The 25,371-nt window shown below is 45.4% G+C and overlaps 1 protein-coding gene across 2 annotated transcripts in view; it reads right to left on the reverse strand.

The window, feature by feature from the left end:
- The window catches only part of LOC140190076 (discoidin, CUB and LCCL domain-containing protein 1), a 195,242-nt gene that overhangs the window by 149,856 nt on the left and 20,015 nt on the right, over nt 1-25,371 (reverse strand). For both annotated transcript variants that reach the window (XM_072246541.1, XM_072246542.1), the window contains exon 2: nt 11,285-11,506. In XM_072246541.1, coding sequence (XP_072102642.1) covers nt 11,285-11,506 — 222 coding nt within the window. The remainder of the gene's footprint in view (nt 1-11,284; nt 11,507-25,371) is intronic.

The following is a 25,371-nucleotide window of genomic DNA, read 5'->3' on the forward strand; positions in this document are numbered from 1 at the left end:
TCTTTCTCTCACCCTCCTTTTTCTCCCTCTGTCCCTCTGACTATGCCTCTTGCCCATCCTCTGGGTTCCCCCCTCCCCCATCTTTCTTCCCGGACCTCCTGTCCCATGATCCTCTCATATTCCCTTTGCCTATCACCTGTCCAGCTCTTGGCTCCATCCCTCCCCCTCCTGTCTTCTCCTATCATTTTGGATCTCCCCCTCCCCCTCCCACTTTCAAATCTCTTACTAGCTCTTCTTTCAGTTAGTCCTGACGAAGGGTCTCGGCCTGAAACGTCGACTGCACCTCTTCCTAGAGATGCTGCCTGGCCTGCTGCGTTCACCAGCAACTTTGATGTGGGTTGTCTGAGCTGCTTCCACCATTTTTCCTCTTCTTCTTCATGCTCTCAAGCATATCCTAACTTCTCAATGCCACCTCAGCGTCAAAACCGAACCCCGGTCACTGGTACTGGAATTTGAGGCCCTCCTTTGATCAAGGTCATCCATGGATGTTGCATCCCAGTTATCTGTGTGAATGCAAGCCAGGGCAGTAGGATATGGAGAGCAAGATGTTGCCCCTGCAGCAGCACCCCCCCCCCACCTCCTCCACGCAGCCAATGAATCCAAGGGAATGGCAGACTGAAAGTTTGGCTCTAACGGTGTCACAGGACTTGCCAGTTAGTGTTGAACTCAATGTAGGACAGCCTTGAGGACTTCAGCTCTGTGTTTTCTCCCCCCGGGGTTGACTACTGAAGCCTTCCCCCTGCAAGGCAGCAGAGGTTTGAGATCAGAGATCAGAATTCTCATCTAGATGACTTATGTTACGTTACTGTCAAAAAAAAAAAGGGGAAGCTTCAGTTTTACTGGATCTCCCCCCTCCACCCCTGATTATCCAGTAATTTTATTTTGGATTTCTTTTAAGACCAAAAAAACTTCTGGGTTTGACTTTGCCACATTGATCAAAGACCTCCTATTGCCTTTAGGAAAGTCTTGTGGTTTATAACCATTAAACAAGATTATACAAAAACTGTTTGTTCTTTCACTTCACAAGTCTCATTTGCAAAGTCCCAGTAGAAGCAGAGTTTCTGGGAAGGGGCAGAAGCCATTTAAAATCTCTGAGGGCGTAACCAAGCCCTTTACCTCAACAATTATTTAACTAGATGGCAAACATAATCGCAAAATCTGGCTCATTTATACATAACCTCCTGACCTTCAATTATGTATAATCTTATTAATGGACCATTGATGCCAAACATTCAACACTAATATCAAAGATAGGCAGCCGGTGGTGTAATGGCATCAGCTCCGGACTTCAAGGCAAGTGGTCCGAAGTTCGAATCTGGCTGGCCCCTTGCACGCTTTCCATCCGTGCTGGGTTGAGCGTCGAGCTAGGAACTCCGCTTCATTAACAACACTCAAATGCTATGGAAAACAGCAAAATTGGCATCACAAGATGCAAAAAGGAACAACAAAAATATCAGAGAGATATTTCAATACATCCAAAACAAAAATCAAATTGCCAGCCTTATCCCCGTAACCTTTTTTTTATTACTAATTTTTTATTGCAACACCAACAAATTACATTCAATACAGCCCTCCCCGTAACCTTCGACTCCCTAATTAACCAAGAACCTATCAACCTCTTCCTGTTCCTATGCCTTATGGTCTCATGGTCTTTTGGGCTCTGAGCCCACACTTATTCAGGAAATATTTGCCAAATATTGGAAGTCCGAGATAGAGAGGACATGCAGAGGATGTTTCCAATAGTGTGAGAGTCGAGGACTAGACGACACAGCCTCAGAATAGAAGGGCGTCCTATTAGAATGGAGACGAGGAGGAATTTATTGATCCAGAGAGTGATGAATCTGCGGAATTCATTGCCACTAACTGTTGTGGATGCCTATTTATTGGTAAAGCGGTGGTTGATAGGTTCTTGATTAGTAATGGTGTGAAACGTTATGGGAAGAAGGTAAGAGAATGGGGATGTGAGGGGAAAATAAATCACTCATCATTGAATGGTGCAGCAGACTGGATGGGCCAAATTGTTTCACTCCAGTCCCACGTCTTACAGTCTAAGATGCTTTCTCTGTTAATGAAATGCAGAGTCATGGAACACTACACTACAAAAAAGGCCTTTCAGCCCATCTCATGTGTGTCAGACTTGTCTGCCCAGTCCCTTCGATCCACAGCTGGACAATGGCTCTCCAAGCCCCTCCCATCCAGGTACTTATCTAAACTCCTCTCAAGTGTTGCAATCGAACCCACATCCCCAACTTCTGCTGGTAACTTGTCCCTCACTCACACCAGTCTCTGAGTGAAGTTCCCCCTCAATATTTCACCATTCACCCTTAGTCTGCCATTCCTGTGGATTCATTGGCTGAGGGGGCTGCTGTGTGGGCAACACCTTGCTCTCCATATCCACCTGTCCTGGTTACATTCACGTAGATAACTGGAATGCACCATCTGTGGATGACCTTGACCAACGGAGGGCCTCAAATTCCACTGCCAGTGACCTGGGTTCCATTCTGCCACTGAGGTAGCATTGACAGCATCTAGTCTTGCCCAACCCCAGTGGAAAAAGCCTCCTTGCATCTACACCCCTCATTATTTTGTATCTAGGTGGTGGGATGGAGATACCTCTCTACCAAAGGAGATGTGAGGTGCTCCTTCCCTCCGCTAGCCTGCAGGTCACCCTTGGGCAAGATGTTGCACCTGCTTAGTCCCTGATCAGGGTCACATGAAGCCATGGGAGCAGGTGGTGGGTGGTCGTACGAGCAGCTGGTGCATGTCACAAGTCCTGATTATGTGACCACTGACGACAGGTAGACAATCTCTGAAGGGTATTGATAATGGCTGGGGTCACCCATCTTGCTCAGAAGGCGGCAATGGCAAACCACTTCTGTCGAAAAATTTGCCAAGAACAATCATGGTCATGGAAAGACCACGATCGCCCATGTCATATGACACGGCACATAACCACTGATCACATCTATATGAAACACTGTCGTAAGAATACAGCATCTATTGTCAAAGATCCTCACCATGCAGGCTATGCTCTCGTCTTGCTGTCATCAGGTAGAAGGTACAAGAGCCTCAGGACTTGCACCACCAGGTCCAAGAACAGTTACAACCCTTAACCATCAGGCTCTTGAACAAAAGAGGATAATTACACTCATTTATTGAGATGTTCCCACAATCAATTATCTCATTTTAAAGACTTTTTATCTCAGGCTCTTGTTATTTATTGCTATTTATCTATATTTGCATTTGCACAGTTAGGCTACGTCCACACTATGCCGGATAATTTTGAAAACGCCGGTTTCGAGTAAAAACGACAGGCGTCCACACTAAGCGTTTTTCAAAATCTCTCCGTCCACATTAGGCGAATATTTGGGCGAATCTCCTCCTACTGGGCATGCGCAGGACACACAGAAAACAAGCGAAGAGGAATCGGTATGCTTAGTGCGCGTTTGTCCAGTTACAGAGTAGAAAAACTTTAAAGGAATTGCTCTTGGCTCTTGCGCAGGAGGACTTAAAACTTAAAAAAAAAACAAATACTGGAGCGTATGGAGGCAACCAACAGCGAGTTCACGGACAGTATGACCCAGCTGACGACGAACATTGAAAAACTGACTAACTCTGTTGCATTAATAAAGCACCTTGTTAAATGTATAAAATGTCTGCATCAGCGTTATCTTGTATTTCCACACAATGTTACATTAGGCTGTTACGCATCTATTGTCAGAGAAGTACTTGCATAAATAGGTAAACCACCTTCATACAAGCAAGGACAGAAAACAGGGTGAAGTGAGTATACTTATTTATTCAGTAAGCTATGGGTCAAAGTATTTGGTGAGTACATTTCTAACCCTTCTGGCTTCAGTCTCGTCCGTCTGTTCTGAAATTGTTAGGTGGTGGCGTTCAAGAAAACAACGAACATCTGTTCCGGCACGTCATGACAGCGTTTTTAAATAGTCAAAAAAGCTGACTTTACAATTTAACTCTCACGCCGTTCACACCGCCTGCGCGTTGTAACAGCTTGTGCAGTACCAAGCAGAAAAAAGCATTGTTGTTGTGCTGTTGTTATGACAACGTTTTTAAATCTCTCCGTTTACCCCGTACACACTACGCCGGATATTTAGCGTTTTCAGATTTATTCACTCTGGAGAGTGTTTTCGAAAATCTCCGTTTTCGGGGGCTGAAAACATCGGCTCAGTGTGGACGGGAGGGTAAAACGAAGAGAAAAAGCTTTGTTTTCAAAATTATCCAGCGTAGTGTGGACGTACCCTTAGTTGTCTTCTATACTCTTGCTCTCTCATTGATCCTGTTTACAGTTTCCATTCGATAGCATTGTCGAGTATGCTCCCCAGGAAGAAAGGTCTCAGGGTTATAACGTGGTGACATGTATGTACTCTGATAATAAATTTTACTTTGAACTTTTGATTTTAGACTTATTCCAATAGAATATTTTCTATGTTATTGAACACCAGGTCAACCATGTGAAACCTTTCCTAATAAAAGCATAAAGGTACAAGTAGAGTTAAATTCGTGTTCACACAGACAGACACACACACACACAAAACGCTCAGAGCTTCTCACTAGTTGTGACATACTCAGTCACACCGGTTCCAAAGACTGAAATATGAAGACATAGAACCTAGACACAGAAGGGCGAGGTCTTTTTAATTTCCCTCCCTCTCATCCCGAAAGTGTGCATTATATTTCATTAAAAGGAATGAGTCTGGCCCTGCCCTCTCACTGATTGCAATGCTGTTCAAAAGGGGGGAGGGGAACATTTGTAGCCTCAAGGCGGCACACAACGTCAATTTTATTGTCATTCAATTGTATAGCGCCAAACGAAACAACGCTCCTCTGGACCAAGGCACATAACACAACACACACACACACACATCCCACATAAAATATTACTGCAAATAAATTAAGAGATTATAAAGTATATTCCCCAAAATCAACCTTTAGCATAAGGTGCATTTACAACACAAGTTAAAATGTAAACAGTACCACACTCCTACTCCAATTTTATTGTCACTCAATTGTATACCGCCAAATGAAACAACGCTCCTCTGGACCAAGGCACACAACACAGTACGTTTAACACACACACACACACACACACACACACACACACACCACATAAAATATTACCACAAATAAATTAACAGATTATAAAATATATTCCCCAAGATCAACATTTAGCAAAAGGTGCATTTACGACACAAGTTAAATTGTAAACAGTAAAATAGTATAACGCTCCTACTGCTTCCATAAGACACAAGAGCAGAATTAGGCCATTCGGCCCATCGAGTCCACTCCACCATTCCATCATGACTGATCCTGGATCTCACTCAACCCCATACACCTGCCTTCTTGCCATAATCCTTTGATGCTCTGACCAATCAGGAAACTATTAACTTCCGCTTTAAAGATACCCACGGACTTGGCCTCCACCGCAGCCTGTGGCAGAGCATTCCACAGATTCACTAATCACTGGCTAAAAAAAAAATACTTTCTTACCTCTGTTCTAAAAGGTCATCCCTCAATTTTGAGCCTGTGCCCTCTAGTTCTGGATACCCCCACCATAGGAAACATCCTCTCCACAACCACCTTATCTAGTCCTTTCAACATTCATACGTGATGAGACCTGGGTGGTGGCAGGGAGTTCAGTAGACTCAAAGCTTTGGGAAAGAAGCTGTTTCCCATCCTAATGGTACTTGTCCTAATGCTACAGTACTTCCTGCCTGATAGTTGGTGCGTCAAAGAGATTGTGGGATGCATGGGAGGGATCCTTGACAACGATAATGGCCCCATGTATGTAGTGTTCCTGTTAAATACCTCAGATGGGTGCAAAGCAGACTGGTCTCCTACCTGGGATATTTAAAGAATGTAGGAGGCCATTCGGCCCATTGAGTCAGTTCTTTCAATCATTAAGATCATCTGCTCCTCACACCAACTACTTGTCCCATGTCCCCCTGTTTCTGCAACTATCTATAAATCTAACAATCTCCATCTAAGGTAAGGAATTCCAAAAGTTCACCACCTGACGAGTGAATGAATGTTTCCATATCAAATACTTCTTATTGTGTTTTTGTAACGCAAAGGTCGAGATTCATCAGCTACGGGGAGTACGCACACTCCCAAGCAGTGGAATTAAATTCTATTCAAGTTTAATTGTAATTCAACCCAGCAATAATACCTATGAATACAGCCAAACAAGAGACCGTTACTCCAGGATCAAGGTGCAAAACACAGTTCCAACAGTCATGCACAGCACAAAGCACATATAAGATATCGGTAAAACTCAGCACATGAAAAGAAATTAGTCCGAATCCCGAGTCCATGAATGCCGCAGAAATCTGCAGTCACCCACAATATAGTTGGTCTTCTGCTGAGTAATCCCCAGCTATGGGTAAATAGCCCCATTGCGTTAAGAGCAGCCTCGGGAAAGACGCAGGCTACTTGAGTAATCCCAGACAGATTATGGGGTAGTGGAGGTATAATTTGTCCATCTGTGCTAATCACCCTATCCTTGTGTGGTATATGCACCAGTCCTGCATGCAGCCTGTTACAGCCGTTCCCATCGGATTCTTACTTTTTTCTTCTTACTTTTTAAACTTACGTTATTTTTTGTATTTTTTTTCATGGTAACACGTCTAAACTGCACCCTCTCTAACATGCTGGTAGAGAGAGTTTTATTTGGATTTTTAGCGCTGGAAATAGTTACATCCCGACACGCGGGACAGGAACACGGTCACATTGTTCATTCCAGGGACCAGCTGCTTGCGCTAATGCCGGCCAGTTTAGCGAGCAGAGCGGTGGACACCCTTGCTGAAATCTGGAGGAAAACACACAGAGGATGCAGAGGGGGATCACAAAGGTGAGGAAAGAGGACCGGGTCAAAACAACAGAGACTTATGGAGAAGAGGAGTTCGGTGGGTAATAAAATGGACGAGTTGACGGCGCTAGCCAGGCGTCAGAGAACATTTCAGGAGTGCAGTGTTATGTGTTACTGGAACGGGGCTGCACGAGGACATATCCGATCAAAACTTCTCCATGGACGGCTTCCAGACCATTCCGGCTGACCGGAAGTGCACTGAGAGCGGTAAGCGTAAAGGAGTTGGGTGCTTACTGTTCTGGTTAGCAACGGATGGTGCAATTCGGGTCATATTACGATTGAAGAACGTGTTTGTAGACCGGATATTGAACTTTTTGCTGTTGGACTTCAGCCATATTCCACCGAGATACAACACTGGGTGTCACGGGAGGTCGTTCCTGCCTGTGGCCATCGAACTGGCAGCTCCTCCCGTGGAGGGTCAGACACCCTGAGCCAATTGACTGGTCCTGGACTTATTTTCCATCTGGCATAGTTTGCATTTTGTTGTTTGACTGTTTGTGGTTTTTGTATTGCTATATTTATGTTCTATTCTTGGTTGGTGCGGCTGTAACGAAACCCAATTTCCCTCGGGATCAATAGAGTATATCTATCTATCTATCTTGACCAAGCTGTTCCACTGTGAACACGATCGTTATGGGTCAGATCAGGTCATGTATAGCACATACCTCCGCTGTGTTTCTGGGTCGACCCTTGTGCCTGTTTCCTAATCGCTGAGCAGCAGTGAACCATCTGACTGGCTTGATCTTGACTGGGCATCCCAGGATCTCCATACTTTCCGCCTAGACTTGCGTCCCGTAGTGGTCACTCCAGTGGTGCTAGCCATTGTCCTTCAAGACAGACGGATACCATCACCATCTGCTGAGTGAACACTGGGGGGGCAGCACTGACTCCAGCCTGGACACTGCTCCACACTGCCCCTGGTGGAGCGCACTGGCTTTGATGTCACCCGCCTGGCGGCTGTAAACAGGTGACACCGCGGCTTGATGCCTAGTCTTCGCGATAAATCTTGACCTGAATTAAAGGGACAATTTTAACGTTGCCTGGCTTGAGAATTATAGCTTCATCATCGGCGTCAGAGGCTCATGTTTTTTCCAAAATCAGGAGGGTTTGAGACTTCCTGGGCATCATAAAAGGTGGGAGGAGGAGATAGCAGCTCGCCACGCGTGCGCAGCCCTCCGGTGAAAATGATATCGTATCCGTTAAATAGGGGCTGTGGACAATTCTGATTTGATGGAGACAGACGTGAAAGCACAGAGGAACATCTGGAGAAATTTCTGAAACGCCGGTTCGCCGTTGTTGTTACTGCGCGATCGAGAATCTTCCGGAGGGAAGGCCTCAAATCCCCGGCTTTGCCTGCTGTTGGCGACCGAGATTGAGGTCGAATCGTTCGGACAGAGATGGTGCTCGGTACTCGGTGTCGGAGGGCTGATCGGAGGCTCGAAGTTTTCGGATGACTCAGAGTCGGACTGTGGTCGGGCATGGCAGGGAAAGTTTTTCTTCCTTCTCCCATCTGCGTGAGATGTGGGGCATTCGAGAGACTTTGAACTTTTTACTGTGCTCATGGACTTCTTCATCAAGTTATGGTCTTGTTGCACTGTTGTAACTATATGTTATAATTATGTGGTTTTGTCAGTTTTTTCAATCTTGATCTGTCCTGTGTTTTGTGATATCACACCGGAGAAAATATTGTATCATTTCTTAATGCATGCATTACTAAATGACAATAAAAGAGGACTGCGTGTCTTCATCATCTAATCTAATCAAGCAGCAGAAGTATTTTATCTCACAGGTCATGCTTGCTGCCTTTTCTGGGATTATTAATATTTTAAGGATTTTAAAATCATTTATTGAGATACAGCGCTGAATAAGCCCTTTGAGCCACATTGCCCAGCAATTCCCCGATTTAATCCTAGCCTAATCATGAGAAAATGTACAATGACCAATTAACCTAGCAACCAGCTTGTCTTTGGTCTGTGGGAGGAAACCAGAGCACCCAGGGGAAACCCACATGGTCTTGGGGAGAATGTACAAACCCCTTACAGGCAGCGGCGGGAATCGAACATTGTAGGTGTACAGAGCGCTCTGTCTGCCAGAGAAAGCAGGATCTCCCAGTGGCCACACATTTTAATTCCACATCCCATTCCCATTCTGACATGTCTATCCACGGCCTCCTCTACTGTAAAGATGAAGCCACACTCAGGTTGGAGGAACAACACCTTATATTCCGTCTGGGTAGCCTCCAACCTGATGGCATGAACATTGACTTCTCTAACTTCCGCTAATGCCCCACCTCCCCCTCGTACCCCATCCGTTATTTATATACACACAGTCTTTCTCTCACTCTCCTTTTTCTCCCTCTGTCCCTCTGACTATACCCCTTGCCCATCCTCTGGGCTTTCCCCCACTCCCCCTTTTCCTTCTCCCTGGGCCTCCTGTCCCATGATCCTCTCATATCCCTTTTGCCAATCACCTGTCCAGCTCTTGGCTCCGTCCCTCCCCCTCCTGTCTTCTCCTATCATTTCGGATCTCCCCCTCCCCCTCCTACTTTCAAATCTCTTACTATCTCTTCTTTCAGTTAGTCCTGACGAAGGGTCTCGGCCCAAAACGTCGACTGTACCTCTTCCTAGAGATGCTGCCTGGCCTGCTGCGTTCACCAGCAACTTTGATGTGTGTTGCTTGAATTTCCAGCATCTGCAGAATTCCTCGTGTTTGTGCTATCAACCCTCTTGGTAGGTTTCAATGAGGTAACCTCTCACTTCAGATTCCTGAGAGTGCTGGCCTAGCCTACGCAATCCCTCTGCAGATGACAGCCTTGCTATCTCAGAAGCCAGGCTGGTCAATCCTTGCTGATCTCCCTCAACTCCAGGCAAATCCCTTTTTGACAAAGGGACCTAGCAATTAACATTACTCCTATTAGAATCCACACCTGGTCCTATTCTTGTAGCCAAATCCTTTTTTGATAAAGGCCTATGTATCAGGTAGAATTCATAATTATTTGTTGTACCTGCCAGTTAGCGTTTAGTGACTTGGGGTAACGATCTCAGAGCTCCCTTTGAATATCAACCTTTCTCAAGTTTAAAAAAAAGCTCTGTATCTCTGCTTCACCTTCCAAGGTGGATCTCCCCTCACTTTGCCACGTTGTGCTCCATCAGCTAAAATGTTTTCCACTTATTGGGATTATCTATCTACAGACGAAGCCCTTCTCACCACTGAGCACATCTATAAGGAAGAAGCCTCTATCATCGTCCAGGCCATGCTCTCTTCTCACTACTACCATCAGGCAGGAGGTACAGGAGTCTTAGGTGCCACACCACCGGTCAGGAACAGTTAGTACCTTTCAACCATCAGGCTCCTGAACCAGTGCAGACAACATTATTCACCTCATCACTGAACTGATTCCACATCCTACAGGCTCACTTTCAAGAACTCTACAAATCATGTTCTCAGCATTATTTATTTATTGTTCAAAACTTTGCACAATTTGTCAACTCTTGCTCATTGATTGCTCGCCAGTCTTTACGTAAAGTTCAGAACACCTTAAAGGTTAACTTGCAGGTAGAGTTGGTGGTGAGGAAGGCAAATGCAATGTTAGCATTCATTTCAAGAGGTCTAGAATACAAGAGTGAGATGTGATGCTGAGGCTTTATAAGGCACTGGTGAGGCCTCACCTTGAGTACTGTGAACAGTTTTGGGTTCCTCATTGGAGAGGATTCAGAGGTTAGCAAGGATGATTCTGGGAACGAAGGGGTTATCATACAAGGAACGTTTGTTGGCTCTGGGTCTGTACTTGCTGGAATTCAGAAGGATGAGGGGGGATCTGATTGAAACCTTTTGAATGTTGAAAGACTTAGACAGAGTAGATGTGGAAAGGATGTTTCTAGGACAAGAGGGTGAGCCTAGAACAAGAGGGCACAGCCTCAGGGTAGAGGGGCATCCAACTAAAACAGATGCGGAGAAATTTCTTTAGCCGGGAGTGGTGAATTTGTGGAATTTTTTTTACCACAGGCAGCTGCGGAGGCCAGGTCGTTGGGTTTATTTAAGGCAGGGTTTGATCAGTTCTTGACTGGACATGCCATCAAAGGCTACGGGAAGGCGGCCGGGGAATGGGGCCGAGGGGGGGGAGAAACGGATCAGCCATGATTGAATGGCGGAGCAGACTCGACAGGCCAAATGGCCTAATTCTGCTCTTATGTCCTATGGTCTTTGTTTCTCGTAAATTCTATTTTATTTCTTTTTTTCCTGTGAATGCTTACTAAAAAGTGAATCTCAGGGTAGTGTATGGAGACAATTACACACTTCTGGTAACATAATTCTTGCACAGTTTTCTTAAGACAATCTGTTACATCCACAGAATCGGTTTGCCAAACATAACTTGCTGCCAAGTTAACCCCTTACCATAGCTGCTGTTGGTAGCCAAAGCATAGATTCGCACAGAATTAGACGAACAGTTCTCTGTGTTCTCGATGTCCAAGTCGCTAAACATCAACATGATACTCTTCCCCAGACCGACATCCAGCTCCCACCTGCATGATGTGTGATTCGGGTAGGTGCCAGGGTAGCCCTTGGAAGTTAAAGTGCCACTTTCAGGGCCAATAACTGTGTGCCCACAGCCGTCACCTGCAAAAGGATGAACAAAGGACAGTAAGACTCCAGGAAATGTCAGATTGAGTCTTGCATTAAAATGATTAGAAAATGTGACAATTCTTTACTGTTTAAACAGGCAATAGCTGTCCAGCCAGCAATGACAAATTAAAAACACAAGGAAGTCTGCAAATGCTGGAAATCTAAAGCAACACACACACAAATACTCCTGAAGTCCGGGACACAGGTCACCAGAGTTCTGGTTCACTGATCCAGACAAAATTTCAAACTTTTGTAAGACAGCCAGGGAATTGAAATTTTAGTAATTAAATCTGGATTTTTTAAAAAAAAAGATGGCGCTGCTGTAGGCAGGAGACAAATTACTGGCGGTTCTCGAAATAGGAATTACAATTGAATACTTCATTAATAACACGATTACTGTTAAAAAAAATCTATGGTAAACATCACTGCAAACAATGAAGAGGCGAGCGAAGGCCAGGCTGACTTCAGGCGTGCAGGTGCGAGCAAGGTCGAAGCATATCCAAAAATGGAGTCGGAGATGGAGTCGGGGTGTGTGGAACGGAGGAGTTTTGGAGCCCGTCCACCTCATCCAAGAGCAGTCTAAGCGGCGGGCTGACTGGAAAGGTCGTGGTGGTGGTGTTGTAGGCCCAGAGCATATCGTCGCGAGAGAGTCCGGGTCTGATGTTTGAGGAATGACCTGATGTTTGGACAATTTAAATGCCAGGCCAGATGGATTGAAAAGACTGGGTGTCGGGACCAGAGGCTGTTTCGAGCCAGTTCTGCTCCACTGCTTCACTCTTCACTGCACTGAGGCTGTTGGCCTGCAGGCCTATTGACATTTTGCCCTGTTGTGTGATGAACTGAGGCTCAGGCTGTGGGCCTACTCCAGGCTTTGTGTCTATAGACTCAATTTCATTCTGAATGTTGCTTGCTTGCTTTTACTGTTTGCAAATATTGTTTCTTTTTTCTCTCTCCACACATTGGGTGCTTGTTGGTCTTTTTTTAAAATGGGTTCTTTTGGGTTTCTTGTTTCATGGCTGCCTGCAAGGAGACCATAAGACAGGAGCAGAATTAGGCCATTCAGCCCTTCGAGCTCATTCCTCCATTTCATCATAGCAGATCCTGGGTCCCATTCAACCCCATACACCTGCCCTCTCACCATATCCCCTGATGCCCCGTCCAATCAGGAATCTATCAACTTCCGCTTTAAATATACCCATGGACTTGGCCTCCACTGCAGCCTGTGGCAGAGCGTTCCACAGATTCACCACTGTTTGGCTAAAAAAAATTTCATCCTTGCTTCTGTTCTAAAAGTTTGCCCCTCAATTTTGAGGTTGTGTCCTCTCGTTCTGGATAACCCCACCATAGGAAACATCCTCTCCACATCCACCCTATCTAGTCCTTTCAATATTCAGTAGGTTTCAATGCGATCCCTATGCATTCTTACTAAATTCCAGTAAGTACAGACCCAAAGCTGCCAGACACTCCTCATAAGTCAACCTCTTCATCCCTGGAATCACCCTTGTGAACCTCTTCTGGACTCTCTCCAATGACAATACATCCTTTCTGAGATAAGCAGCCCAAAACTGTTGACAATACTCCGAGTGCGGCCTGACTAGTGTCTTATAAAGTCTCAGTATTATCTCCTTGCCATTATATTCTATTCCCCTTGAAATAAATGCCAACATTGCATTTGCCTTTTTCACCACAGACTCAACCTGTGAATTAACCTTCTGGGAGTCTTGCACGAGGACTCCCAAGTCCCTTTGCACTTCTCTCAACAAATCCAAGGGTGTATAATGTATACTGTACATACTTTAATAATAAATGTACTTCGAACTTTAAAGAGCTTGCCTCTTGACAGTGAACAAGAAACTACCAGATTGTCAGAAAAATTCACAATTCGGTGACATCCTTCAGGAATAAGATGGATAGAAGTTTATAGGGCTAAGTCCGGATAAACAATGGTTTGCTTTTCTTTTTCCAAAAGGGAACTGGAGAGACACAACTCTCACAGGCCTGAGGGAACTTGCTTGCTGCCTGTTACGCCATTGGCATTTAGGGCAGTAATAAAGGAGATCCATCTCAGGCAGTGTTCACGGTTTCCTTCACCACGTCAGTAGCTTCCTCTTGGTTTTCACTTTTATCACTTCTGGGTGGAGATTCAGGAATACCGTCACACTCAGGTGCAGAAGGATTCTTCATTGCTGTTTCCGTAACAATTTTATTTGACCAGTCAGGGTTGTGGGAGGAAGGCAAATGTAATGTTAGCATTCATTATGAGAGGACCAGAATATAAAAGCAAGGATGTAATGGTGAGACTTTATAAAGCACCAGTGAGTTTTGTGAGCAGCTTTGGGCCCCTTATCTAAGGAAGGATGTGAAGTCATTGGAGAAGGTTCAAAGGAGTTTCACAAAGCTGATTGCAGGATTGAAAGGCTCGTCATATGAGAAGCATTTAATGGTTCTGGGCCTCTGCTCACTGGAATTCAGAAGAATGAGGGGTGACTTCATTGAAACCTATCGAATGTTGAAAAGCCTCAATAGAGTGGATGTGGTAAGTTGTGGTAAGCAATCACCCCATACAGTGAAGAGACGAGCAAAGGCGAGGCTGACTCGAGTGTTGAGGTGTGCAGGTGCGATGCAAAGTCAGAGTGCAGTCAAGGCACGTTCAAGGAGAAATGGTCGGAGCAAGTTTCAGATGAAGTCGGGACGCGTGGAGCGCAGAAAAATCGGAGTGGAGAAGTTCCGGAGCCTGTCCATCTAAACCGAGAGCAAGGTCCAATCAATCTAAGCGCTGGGCCGATTTGGAAATGTCGGGCGTGGGCTGGAACATGACTGAGGGGGCCAGGCCTACAGCATGTCGACATGGTGGGGCCCAGGTCGTAGAGCAAGGAACAACCCGATGCTTGGATGATTTAAACACCAGAATGGATGAATTGAAAAGGCAGGGTGTCAGGACCAGAGGTGAGGATTGAGCCAGTTCTTCTCACTGTTCTGTGATGTTTAACTTGCTCTTTGCTAAACTGAGACTGAGGCTGCAGGCCTACTCCTGCTGCTCTGGGCTTCATGTCTGTGGACGTTCTTTCATTCTGAATGTTGTCTGCTTGCTTTTATTGCTTGCATAACTTGTAGTTTTTTTTCTCTTTCTGCACATCGGGTGTTTGCTGGTCTTTTTTTAAAATGAGTTCTTTTGGGTTTCTTGTTTTGTGGCTGCCTGTAAGGAGATGAAGCTCAAGGCCGTATACTGTATACATTCTTCGATAATAATTGAGTTGAGAGTTAAGGGGCAAAAGTTTAGGGGTAACATGAGGGGGAACCTCTTTACTCAGAGAGTGGTAGCTGTGTGGAACGAGCTTCCAGCAGAAGTGGTTGAGGCAGGTTCGATGTTGTCGTTTAAAGTTAAATTGGATAGATATATGGACAGGAAGGGAATGGAGGGTTATGGGCCGAGTGCAGGTCGGTGGGACTAGGTGAGAGTAAGGGTTCGGCACGGACTAGAAGGGCCGAGATGGCCTGTTTCCGTGCTGTAATTGTTATATGGTTATAAATGTACTTTGAACATACCAACTTTTCCCATAAGTCAGATACAAGCAGTTTCATTGAGGAAGAATTAGCTTGAACATTGAATTCCTGTGTAGTTACTATTGTAGAAAATCACAATATCCCACATCCAGTTTCCACAGCTTTAAAGTACTTTAAAATTAACACTGGTACTTTTATCATTGTATGCACGCAAGTACCATTACAAAGAAGGCACGACAGTTCCTCTGCTTTCTTAGAAGTTTGCGAAGTTTTGGCATGTTATCTAACTTTGACTAACTTCTACAGAAGCACAGTGGAGAGTATCCTAATTTGTTCCATCATGGCTTAGTACGATAACACCTACAAAAGCCTACAAAAAAAAAATGGTGGATAGAGCCCAGTCCATCAAAGGAAAAAACCCTCCCCACCATTGAGCAATCTGCAAGGAACGCTGCTACAAATGGCGTCTGTCGGCGAGGACCCTCATCACCCAGTCTGTGTCCTCCGTATGGGTTACCTGGAGAACCAACCAAAATCGCTCAGATACTGAGTGAGGGAATTGACACTGTGACACACTTCCAAATAACTTGAGTTCCAAATTGAAAAAAAGCACACTCGATTCCTTATTACATAACCGGCAAGAATAAGCAATGAAAATTAGTGATAAAGACGAACAAAACTAGCGTAATTAGCGTAATAAGCGAAGTTGGCGGTAACAGAATTAACAATCTTAGAGAAACAAATGAAATAGGCAGTCAACAAAAAAAAACTCATTCCCTGGCTGACCCCCTCTCTAACTAAACTAACGGCACAAAAGATGAATACATGACTACACTCACTCATTTCTACAATGCCATGACCCACGTGACAAATTACCGTAACCTGTAGGAGTGTCGACAAAAAAATTGACACGAGTGTAATTTCTTCTAACGCACACTTTATATTTTTGGCCGGCAAGCAAAAGGTGACGTCGTGTATATATCTGAAAAAAAACCCCACCCCAAAACGTAATAACGTACAAGGAAACACGTAACATATATGGTGAACTTAATCCTTAACAGTCTGGGTAACCCCACCTCATGAAATTAAGGAGTCCCTACAAGCCCATAATAAAAACGCGTAGCACAAAGTACAATACAGACAGAAAATAGATACATGGCTTGTACACTCTCTGTCCGCTGCTGTCTTTGGGAAGGAGGATCAGGAGCCTTAGGTCCCACACCAGCAGGTTCAGGAACAGTTACTCCTGAATCAACGCTGAGCTGATAACTAAACATAACCTATGGATTCAATTTCAAGTATTCTACCACACGTTCTCAATTTATTTATCATTTGTTTCCTTTTTTTTTGTATTTGAACAGTTCGTCAGTCTCTGTGTGTGGGCTTTTTTCAGAATCTGAATCAGGTTTAATATCACCGGCATTTGACGTGAAATGGTTAACTTAGCAGCAGCAGTTCAATGCAATACATAATCTAGCAGAGAGAGAAAAAATAATAATAAATAAAATAAAACATAATAATAAACAAACAAGTAAATCAATTATGTATATCCAATAGATTTTTTAAAATGTGCAAAAACAGAAATACTGTATATTAAAAAAAAAGTGAGGTAGTGTCCAAAGCTTCAATATCCATTTAGGAATCGGATGGCAGAGGGGAAGAAACTGTTCCTGAATCACTAAGTGTGGGCCTTCGGTTTCTGTATCTCCTACCTGATGGTAACATTGAGAAAAGGGCATGCCCTGGGTGCTGGAGGTCATAAATAATGGACGCTGCCTTTCTGAGACACCGCTCCCTAAAGACGTCCTGAGTACTTTGTAGGCTAGTGCCCAAGATGGAGCTGACTAGATTTACAACCTTCTGCAGCTTCTTTCAGTCCTGTGCAGTAGCCCCTCCATACCAGACAGTGATGCAGCCTGTCAGAATGCTCTCCACGGTACAACCAAAGAAGTTTGTATTGTACGCCACGGTGGCGTAGCGGTTAGCGCTGCGCTGTTACAGCTCGGGGCGTTCGTAGAGTTCAGAGTTCAATTCCTGTAAGGAGTCTCTGATCGTCGTTGCTGTAGAATGCGAGTGTTTTCTTCAGCCCCCCTGGTTTCCTCCTGCAATCCTGAGACGTACCAGCAGGTTCATCGGTCATCGTAAATAGTCCTGTATTTAGAATAAGGTTAACCTGGTTGTGGGGTTGCTTGAAGGAGTGGAAGACTTGCTCCATGCTCTATCGCTGTACAAACAAATTTCATTGTTCTACTTCGAACACCTGCAAGAAAATAAATATCAGGGTAGCATATGGCAACTTTTATAATAAATTTGCTTTGAACCTCAGCTATGGGTAAATAGCCACACTGCCTTGTGGGCAGCCTCGGGACAGATGAAGGCTACAGGAGGAAACCCAGACAGCAAATCTGGAGTAGAGCCCCTAAGACAGCTGGACATCTTCGAACATCCTTCCGGCAGCTCCTGGTGCCAAAAGTATTGCTTCATAAGCTTTCCTTTGGACTACACTGGTGGGGCCGTGAAGGGGATCTTGACGACTGGGCATCTCAGGATCTCCATATCTTCCGCCCAGGCTTGTGGTGATGATCGTCATCACCCATTGTCCTTCGACACAGACGGATGCCAGCTGCTTTGAACTGTGATTCGGTGCGTGGTGAACTCTCTGATCAGTTGCATCACTGCCCTCGTACGGAGGTTCCGACGCACAGGATCTCAAGGGGCTGCAGAGGGTCGCAAACTCAGCCACCTCCCTCACGGGCACAACCCACTCTACCATCGAGGACATCTTCAAGAGGTGGCTGCCCAAGAAAGTGGTGTCCAACAGTAAAGACCCTCACCACCTGAGACGTGCCCTCTTCTTGCTACTGCCATCAGCGAGGAGACACAGATGACCCAGACTCAACATCTTAGGAACAGTTTCTTCCCCTCTGCCAACAGATTTCTTACCGGCTTACGAGTCCATGAACCCACCCTCACTGCTTGCGTTTTGCACTATTTATTCATTTTTTTAAAAAACTTTATACCTTGCACTGTACTACTGTCGGGAAACAACAAATTCCACAGCATATTTCACAGATAAACCTGATTGTAATCTAATGTTGTGTATTTAATATCTTAATAATATTTGAGTAATCTTGTATTTATCTTGGTTGAATAAGCATTCTTCTTCATTTAATTATGGGTTACATGTAAAAATATGTGAATTACATACGTCATCATTCTACCACATGATATGTACGTGCCTCACTTAAAGTAAACCCAAAGTTGGACTCCCTGCATCTTCTTTTGAAGTTACAAAACATCACACAATAGAAGAGGTTTCCTTGTCAGTTTCCAAAGTAAATCTCTTCAGTGGCCTCCCACTATAAATCAGCACCTACTTTCTGTTTGATTACCGTGAAGAGGTTACACGTGACATTTTTTTTTTTTGAGTTGCTTGGTTGTCTTTTGAATAAACTAATTGCTACACCTCTTCCATAACTCCTGCAGGTGTTTATATTTCTCTTACTAAGTTTCCTGTCCGTTTGACAAAGATGTCTCTGCCACCCTGCCCTAAATATAATGGAGGCCACGCCAATTACAAGTGTGTCAAGATGGCTGTTGTGATGTGTCTGGTGTGGTAGTGTAGTGGGCAGTGCTTGTCGCTCTCACTGTTAGCTTCCACTGCTGACTAGCAATCTTGTGAAAAAGACCATAAGATATAGGAGCAGAAGTAGGCCATTCGGCCCAGAGTCTAGTCCGCCATTCAATCATGGGCTGGTCCAATTCTTCCAGTCATCCCCACACCCCTGCTTTCACCCCATACCCTTTGATGCCCTGGCTAATCAAGAAGCTTTCTATCTATCAGGAGAGCTGAATGTGCAAGTCTCTCTCTGCCTCTCCAACAGCAAGCCTGCGGCGGCACAAGCGAACTGAACTCCTTTCGGACTTAGGCTGACCGACAGAGGATGGGGAGGAGGTCTGGCCCCTACACACAGAGCACGCAGGCCCACTGGAGCGTGGACACGTCCTGGTGCTCGTGAACCAGATCCCCCACTGTGCTTAAAAAGCCCCTCTGCCTTGTGGGCAGCCTCAGGAAAGCTGAAGGCTATGGGAGTAAACCCAGACAGCAAATCCGGAGATAAGCCCCTAAGACGGCTTGACGTCATTGAACATCTTTCTGGCAGCTCCTGCAGCCAAGCTGGTGCCAAACGTATTACTTCACAAGCTTTCATCAACTGTTTATTCATTTCCATAGATGCTGCCTGACCTGCTGAGTTCCTCCAGCATTTTGGGTGTGTTGCTTTGGAGGAGAGGGATTCTGATAGGACAGAAGAGTGGACCCAAGGGAGAAAGGAAAGTACTGGTAGAGGTTGAGGCCTGGAGTTTGAATCCATTACATCAGTGGTCAGAGGCCCAGTGTCTGAGAGCCCAGGTCAGGGATGGGAATCTGCAAAAGAGAGAGGTTGGAGTCAAGGACAAGAGTCCCAGAGATGGTCTGACAAGGGTTGGAGGTGTGTATGAATGGGTGGGGAAGGGGCTTGTGTTGCTGTTGCCAGACATCCCACCCTGCAAAAAGTCACTGCAGGGAGGTAGCACCATCAATTTGCGGAAGACTCCCTGAACTTCCGGGAGAGGTAGGATGTCTGCAATAGAGTAGCTCCTTAGCAGCTAGCCAGCTAGTTTAAATAACGTTGGCTATGCTAATGAACGAATGACACCTGTTAAACTCACCTCAACATGTCTTTTACAGTCTTAACCCACCACGGGCAATAGAAAAGTCACTGTTGGAGCAACACTGTCATTATTTTTAACCCCTATTAGGCAGGGGTACACTTTAGGGCAGTCTGGGGTGAGGTACGTTTTATATTTTCTTTTTTTGGAACACTCTCCCATGGCGCGCGTTTGTGTTCGTTCTCGCTCGTTCTCTCTCGTTCTCTCTCTCTCTCTCAAAAAAATTGATTTCCGGGATATTGTATATAATTTGCGGGCATCAGGGAGCCACTATTAATATGCAAGAGACTCCCGGAACTTCCGGGAGAGGTGGGATGTCTGTGTCGCTGTCTTGTTCTGTTTTCGTGTTGCTTGTTCTGTTCTGCTGAACGTTGTGGCAAGCTAGAAGGTGATAGGTGAAGCTGGGTGGGCAGAAAAGGAAGGAATCTGATAAAAGAGGACAGTGGACCATAGGAGAAAGGGAAGGAGGAAGGGACCCAGGGGGAGGTTATAGGCATGTGAGGAGGAGAGTTAAGAGGCCAGATTGGGGAATGGAAGAGGACAGCTGAGGCTGCTCCGGCTGCTACGCACTTAGTGTCCGTGAGCTTCGCGGCGACTTGACCTGCTACCTGATGAGCTGAGGCTGAGGCCTTGGGCCTACGCCGGTGGCCACGGGCCCCATTTGTTTTGAAATACTGCAGCTTGCTTTTATTAGTTGCAGGATTTGCATTTCTTTTTCCCTCTTTCCCTGTGCATTGGGAGTTTTGTCTGTTTTTTAAAAATTGGGTTCTTTTGGGATTCTTGCTTTGAGGCTGTCTGCAAGCAGACAAATCTCAAGATTGTATCATTTATACGTACTTTGATAATAAATGTACTTTGAGTTATTTGAAGGGTTCTCCTCTTTTTTCACTCTCTAAAGTTTAGGCTAAACTTTTTCCATCAATAGGTGAAAGGGTATCAGGAAAGATTGGTTTAATGCACAAAAGTGTCCGAGGCGAAAGATCAATCACGAAGTTATCAGCTGACTGGGCTGGCAAAAGTGGGCCAAATAGCCAACGCCTCCCACTGCTTCTTGCGTTAAATCCCGTCAGTACCCTCCTCCCCCCCCCCCCCACCCCCGTGCCCCCTCATCTCTTCCTGGAGTTGTTGTCTGTGGCTCCATTGATAACGTCCAGGATCTTGTACACTTTTGTGAAACCCTTATCCTGCACCCCCCTCACAGATTTATTGAGTAAATAATGCAGGACTATCTGCCTGCTGATAAACTGTAAATAGCTCTGTGTTTGCATTAATTAATAATTCGGTACATTTCCCAATTTAACAAGGAGTCCAGTGTTCACTTGTGTTCAGCAAGCCGGCGTCTCACTATGAATTATTCTTTCAACAAGGACCTACAGACAGAATGTAAATGAAAGAGTTGCTTAGTGCCAGGAAGTATCTTAACCAAATGACCCCCTCCTCTCCCTTCTGCCTTCAACCTCCCCCCGCCACCCCTCTGCACATACAGGAATTTAAACACTTGCACAATTGGCAGTGAAGGTTGGATCATATTCAGTTCCAATCCAGTTAATCTTATTCTGGTCGATGCTACTGGTGATGAAGTCAATGTGCTCCTTGTGCATGTAAACATCAAGGGAAAGTGATAGCCGGCAAGCTAAACGTTGTAGTCCAGCCAGTAACACACTGAGCCAAGATATCAGAGCTTCCCTCTGTTGGAGAGGCCCTCAACCTTTTTCGTATGCTGTGGACTAATACCATTAAGGGGCCTGTGGGCTGGGCGGCAAGGTCTAGCCCCAGAGCATATCGCTATGGCGATGCCCCAGCTCCTAGCGCTCGGCATGATCTGGTGTTAGGACGATTTAAACGCTGGCCCAGTTATACTGAGAAAGGCAGGGTGTCATGACCAGTGGCAAGGGCCGGGCCGATTCCACTTGCTCTTCCGCGATGTCCACCCATCTCTCTGCGGCGCTGAGGCTGCGAAACTCCTCCTGCCGCTATGCGCTTTGCGCCGATTTGCCCCGCTGTGTGATGACCTGAGATCGAGGCTGTGGGCCTATTCTGGCTGTTCCGGGATCCGGGTCTATGGACTCAATTTGGTTCGGAATGCTGTTGCTTACTTTTATTGTTTGCATGATTTGTGTTTTTTTTTTCTTTTTCTCTGTGCATTGGGAGTTGGTCTTTTTTTTAAAAAATTGGGTTATTTCGGGTTTCTTGCTTTGTGACTGCCTGTAAGCAGACGAATCTCAAGATTCTGTGATTTATACATACTTTGACCCTGGGTTGGGACCCTTTGCTCTACTGGATTTCTGTTATTGGCCTCAATGCCTCTGGTTTGATGAAGGGTGATCAGCAATGCACACTGATCAGCCGGATTGAGAAAATGGTCACGGGAACCCTATATAACTAGAGCAAGATGTCTACACTGTTGTACTTAAATCCTCCTTAATAAGTTCCAATGTTCCATATGCCTTCACAATTGCTTGCTGGACCTGCACATTCAAAAGTCAGACAGCCTTTTGCTCGCTTGGAGAAATTGCTCTGAAGTGCTCTGCTACCGGAAAGGGGAGACTGCCTTTTGATCACTGGTGGCAGGGTGGGGGGGAGATTACGCACTGCCAGAGAGGGGAAGACCTGCCACTAACCCCAGAGAATGTTACCCAGGTTTTCTGTGTTTTGGAGATGGACTATAGACTTTTTGTTCAGTCTTGTAGCTTTTTAAAAAAATTTCTGTTTTTCGCCCAATTCTTCTCCATTTTTGTGTGTCGGGGAAGAGAATTTGGGCATCTTTCCCACCCTCCTCCTGCCTTCTTTATAGAGCCTCTGTCCCTGTGTTGGGCACGTGGCCAAGTGGTTAAGGCGTTTGTCTAGTTACCTCAAGGTCGCTAGTACGAGCCTCCGCTGTGGCAGCATGTTTGTGCCCTTGAGCAAGGCACTTAATCACACATTGCTCTAGTCTGTGTAAGGAGTGCACCCCACACAGACTTCCAATCTGCGCCTTGTAAGGCAGGAAAATGCCCGACGCAGGCCCCTCATGATCTGAGTCGACGTTCCCCTCACCTGCCCCTTCCCTCTTCAGTCCTGACGAAGGGTTCCGGCCTGAAACATTGACTGATTGTTTCCACGGATGCTGCCTGACCTGCTGAGTTCCTCCAGCGTGTTGTGAGTGTTGCTTTGAACCCAGCATCTGCAGAGTATTTTGTGTTTAGAATTTGGGTGTCGATGTGCCTGTTCCATTTTTGTTCATTTTCTTGTGCAGGGAAGACAGATTTGGGGGCTGATGATTGTGCTCCGGTTCTTTCTATTCTGGGTTTTGTGGCTATCTGGAGAAGAAGAGTTGCAGAGTTGTATACCTTGACAAGAAATGAACCTTTGAACCTCAACCTACAGAGATTTGTGCACGAGGACACCCAGGTAACACCCTGAACAATGATTTGGAGGCAACACACACAGAAAGCAGGCGGAACTCAGCAGCTCCTCCAGAATTTTGTGTGCATTGCATCGGATTTCCAGCATCTGCAGATTTTCTCATGTTTGCGATACAATAACTTGGAATAAGGTGCTCAGTTCTGGCTGCCTCATTATAGGAAGGACGAGGAAGCCTTAGATGGTGAGAGGTGATTTACCGCGATGTTTCCTGGATGAGAGAGCACATCTTATGAGGATACGTTGAGTGAGCCAGGGCTGGAGTGCCCTTTGGAGTGTAGGAGGACAAGAGGTGACTTGATAGAGGTGGAGGTTCTACCTTGCATGCACTGCTGCTATTTGTGTACCCGCTATTGCTATAGCTTTCTTTGATGAAACAAAATGGTCAGATCAGTCCTGCCGAAGGGTCTCGGCTCGAAACATCGACTGGACTCTTTTCCTAGATGCTGCCTGGCCTGCCGAGTTCCTCCAGCATCTTGGTCAGGTCAATCTGAATTTGTGCATCTTTAAAATGATGGTGAGCCAATTCCCTTCAAGCCATTGAGGAAAATAGATTTGAAAGAATGCTGGTTGCCTGGGGCTCTTATTTCAGGATATACACAGATTTGCTTGGCAACATCAATCGAGCTGCAATAAGAATGGAAGCAGAAAATCTGCTAATTACCTGTAAAGTAAATGTTGTTAAGCAATACTTTGGAAAGATTATTTTCATGCAGTGTTCCACGGTGTTCATTTGAATCGTCATCGGCCCCTGTTAATTTGCAGGCTTTGAAACTGCTTTGTCATTTCTTTTTTTTTAAAACCCTTTTCAAATTTTGAATTGAAAACATTTCATTCATTATGGTGAACTTGCCATGGGAAAGAGGGAAGTCTTTCATTTAATTACAAACTTGATGACTCAAAGGCCTTCACAGCTTCAGTGAAGCTACACTGCACAGAACGTAGAGCTTGGTGCACAGTTCGGCCCCTCAGCCCACAATGTTCTAACCTGCTCAAAGTTCAAAATAAAATTTATTATCACAGTACATACATGTCACCGCATACAACCCTGAGATTCGTTTTTCCTGAGGGCATATTCAGCAAATCTATAGAATAGTAACTAAACAGGATCAATGAAAGACCAAAACACGAGGAAATCTGCAGATCCTGGAATTTCAAGCCACACACATCAAAGTTGCTGGTGAACGCAGCAGGCCAGGCAGCATCTATAGGAAGAGGTACAGTTGACGTTTCCGGCCGAGACCCTTCGTCAGGGCCCCATCCGTTATTGTCCATCCTCTGGGCTTCCCCCCTCCCCCTTTTCCTTCTCCCTGGGCCTCCTGTCCCATGATCCTCTCTTATCCCTTTTGCCAATCACCTGTCCAGCTCTTGGCTCCATCCCTCCCCCTCCTGTCTTCTCCTATCATTTTGGATCTCCCCTCCTCCTCCCACTTTCAAATCTCTTACTAGCTCTTCTTTCAGTTAATCCTGATGAAGGGTCTCGGCCCGAAACGTCGATTGTACCTCTTCCTAGAGATGCTGCCTGGCCTGCTGCGTTCACCAGCAACTTTGATATGTGTTCTATGAAAGATCAAGAGCACAAAAGACAACAAACTGTGCGAATGCAACTATAAATAAAATAGCAATAGATAATGAGAACATGAAATAACAAGATAAACTGGTTGTGGGAACATCTCAATAGATGATTAGATTAGATTATTAGATTAGATTATGAGGACACACAGTCCTCTTTTATTGTCATTTAGTAATGCATGCATTAAGAAATGATACAATATTCCTCTGGTGTGATATCACAAAACACAGGACAGACCAGGACTGAAAAACTAACAAAACCACGTAATTGTAACGTATCGTTACAACATTGCAACAATACCATAACTTGATGAAGAACAGGCCATGGCACAGTAAAAAAAAGTTCAAAGTCTCTCGAATGTCCCACATCTCACGCAGACGGGAGAAGGAAGAAAACTCTCCCTGCCATGCCTGACCACAGTCCGACTCTGAGCCGTCCGAAAACTTCGAGCTCTGATCAGCGCTCCGACAACAAGTACCGAGCACCATCTCTATCCGAACGCTTCGACCTCAGCCTTGGTCGCCAGCAGCAGGCAAAGCTGGGGATTTTGGGGCCTTCCCTCCAGAGATTCTAGATCGCATAGTAGCAACAGCAGCCAACCAGGCATTTCAGAAATTTCTCCAGATGTTCCTCTGCTTCTCACGTCTGCCTTCATCAAATCAGAATTGTC

This window comes from Mobula birostris, chromosome 29 (assembly GCF_030028105.1).
Source record: "Mobula birostris isolate sMobBir1 chromosome 29, sMobBir1.hap1, whole genome shotgun sequence".
Lineage (NCBI taxonomy): Eukaryota > Metazoa > Chordata > Chondrichthyes > Myliobatiformes > Myliobatidae > Mobula > Mobula birostris.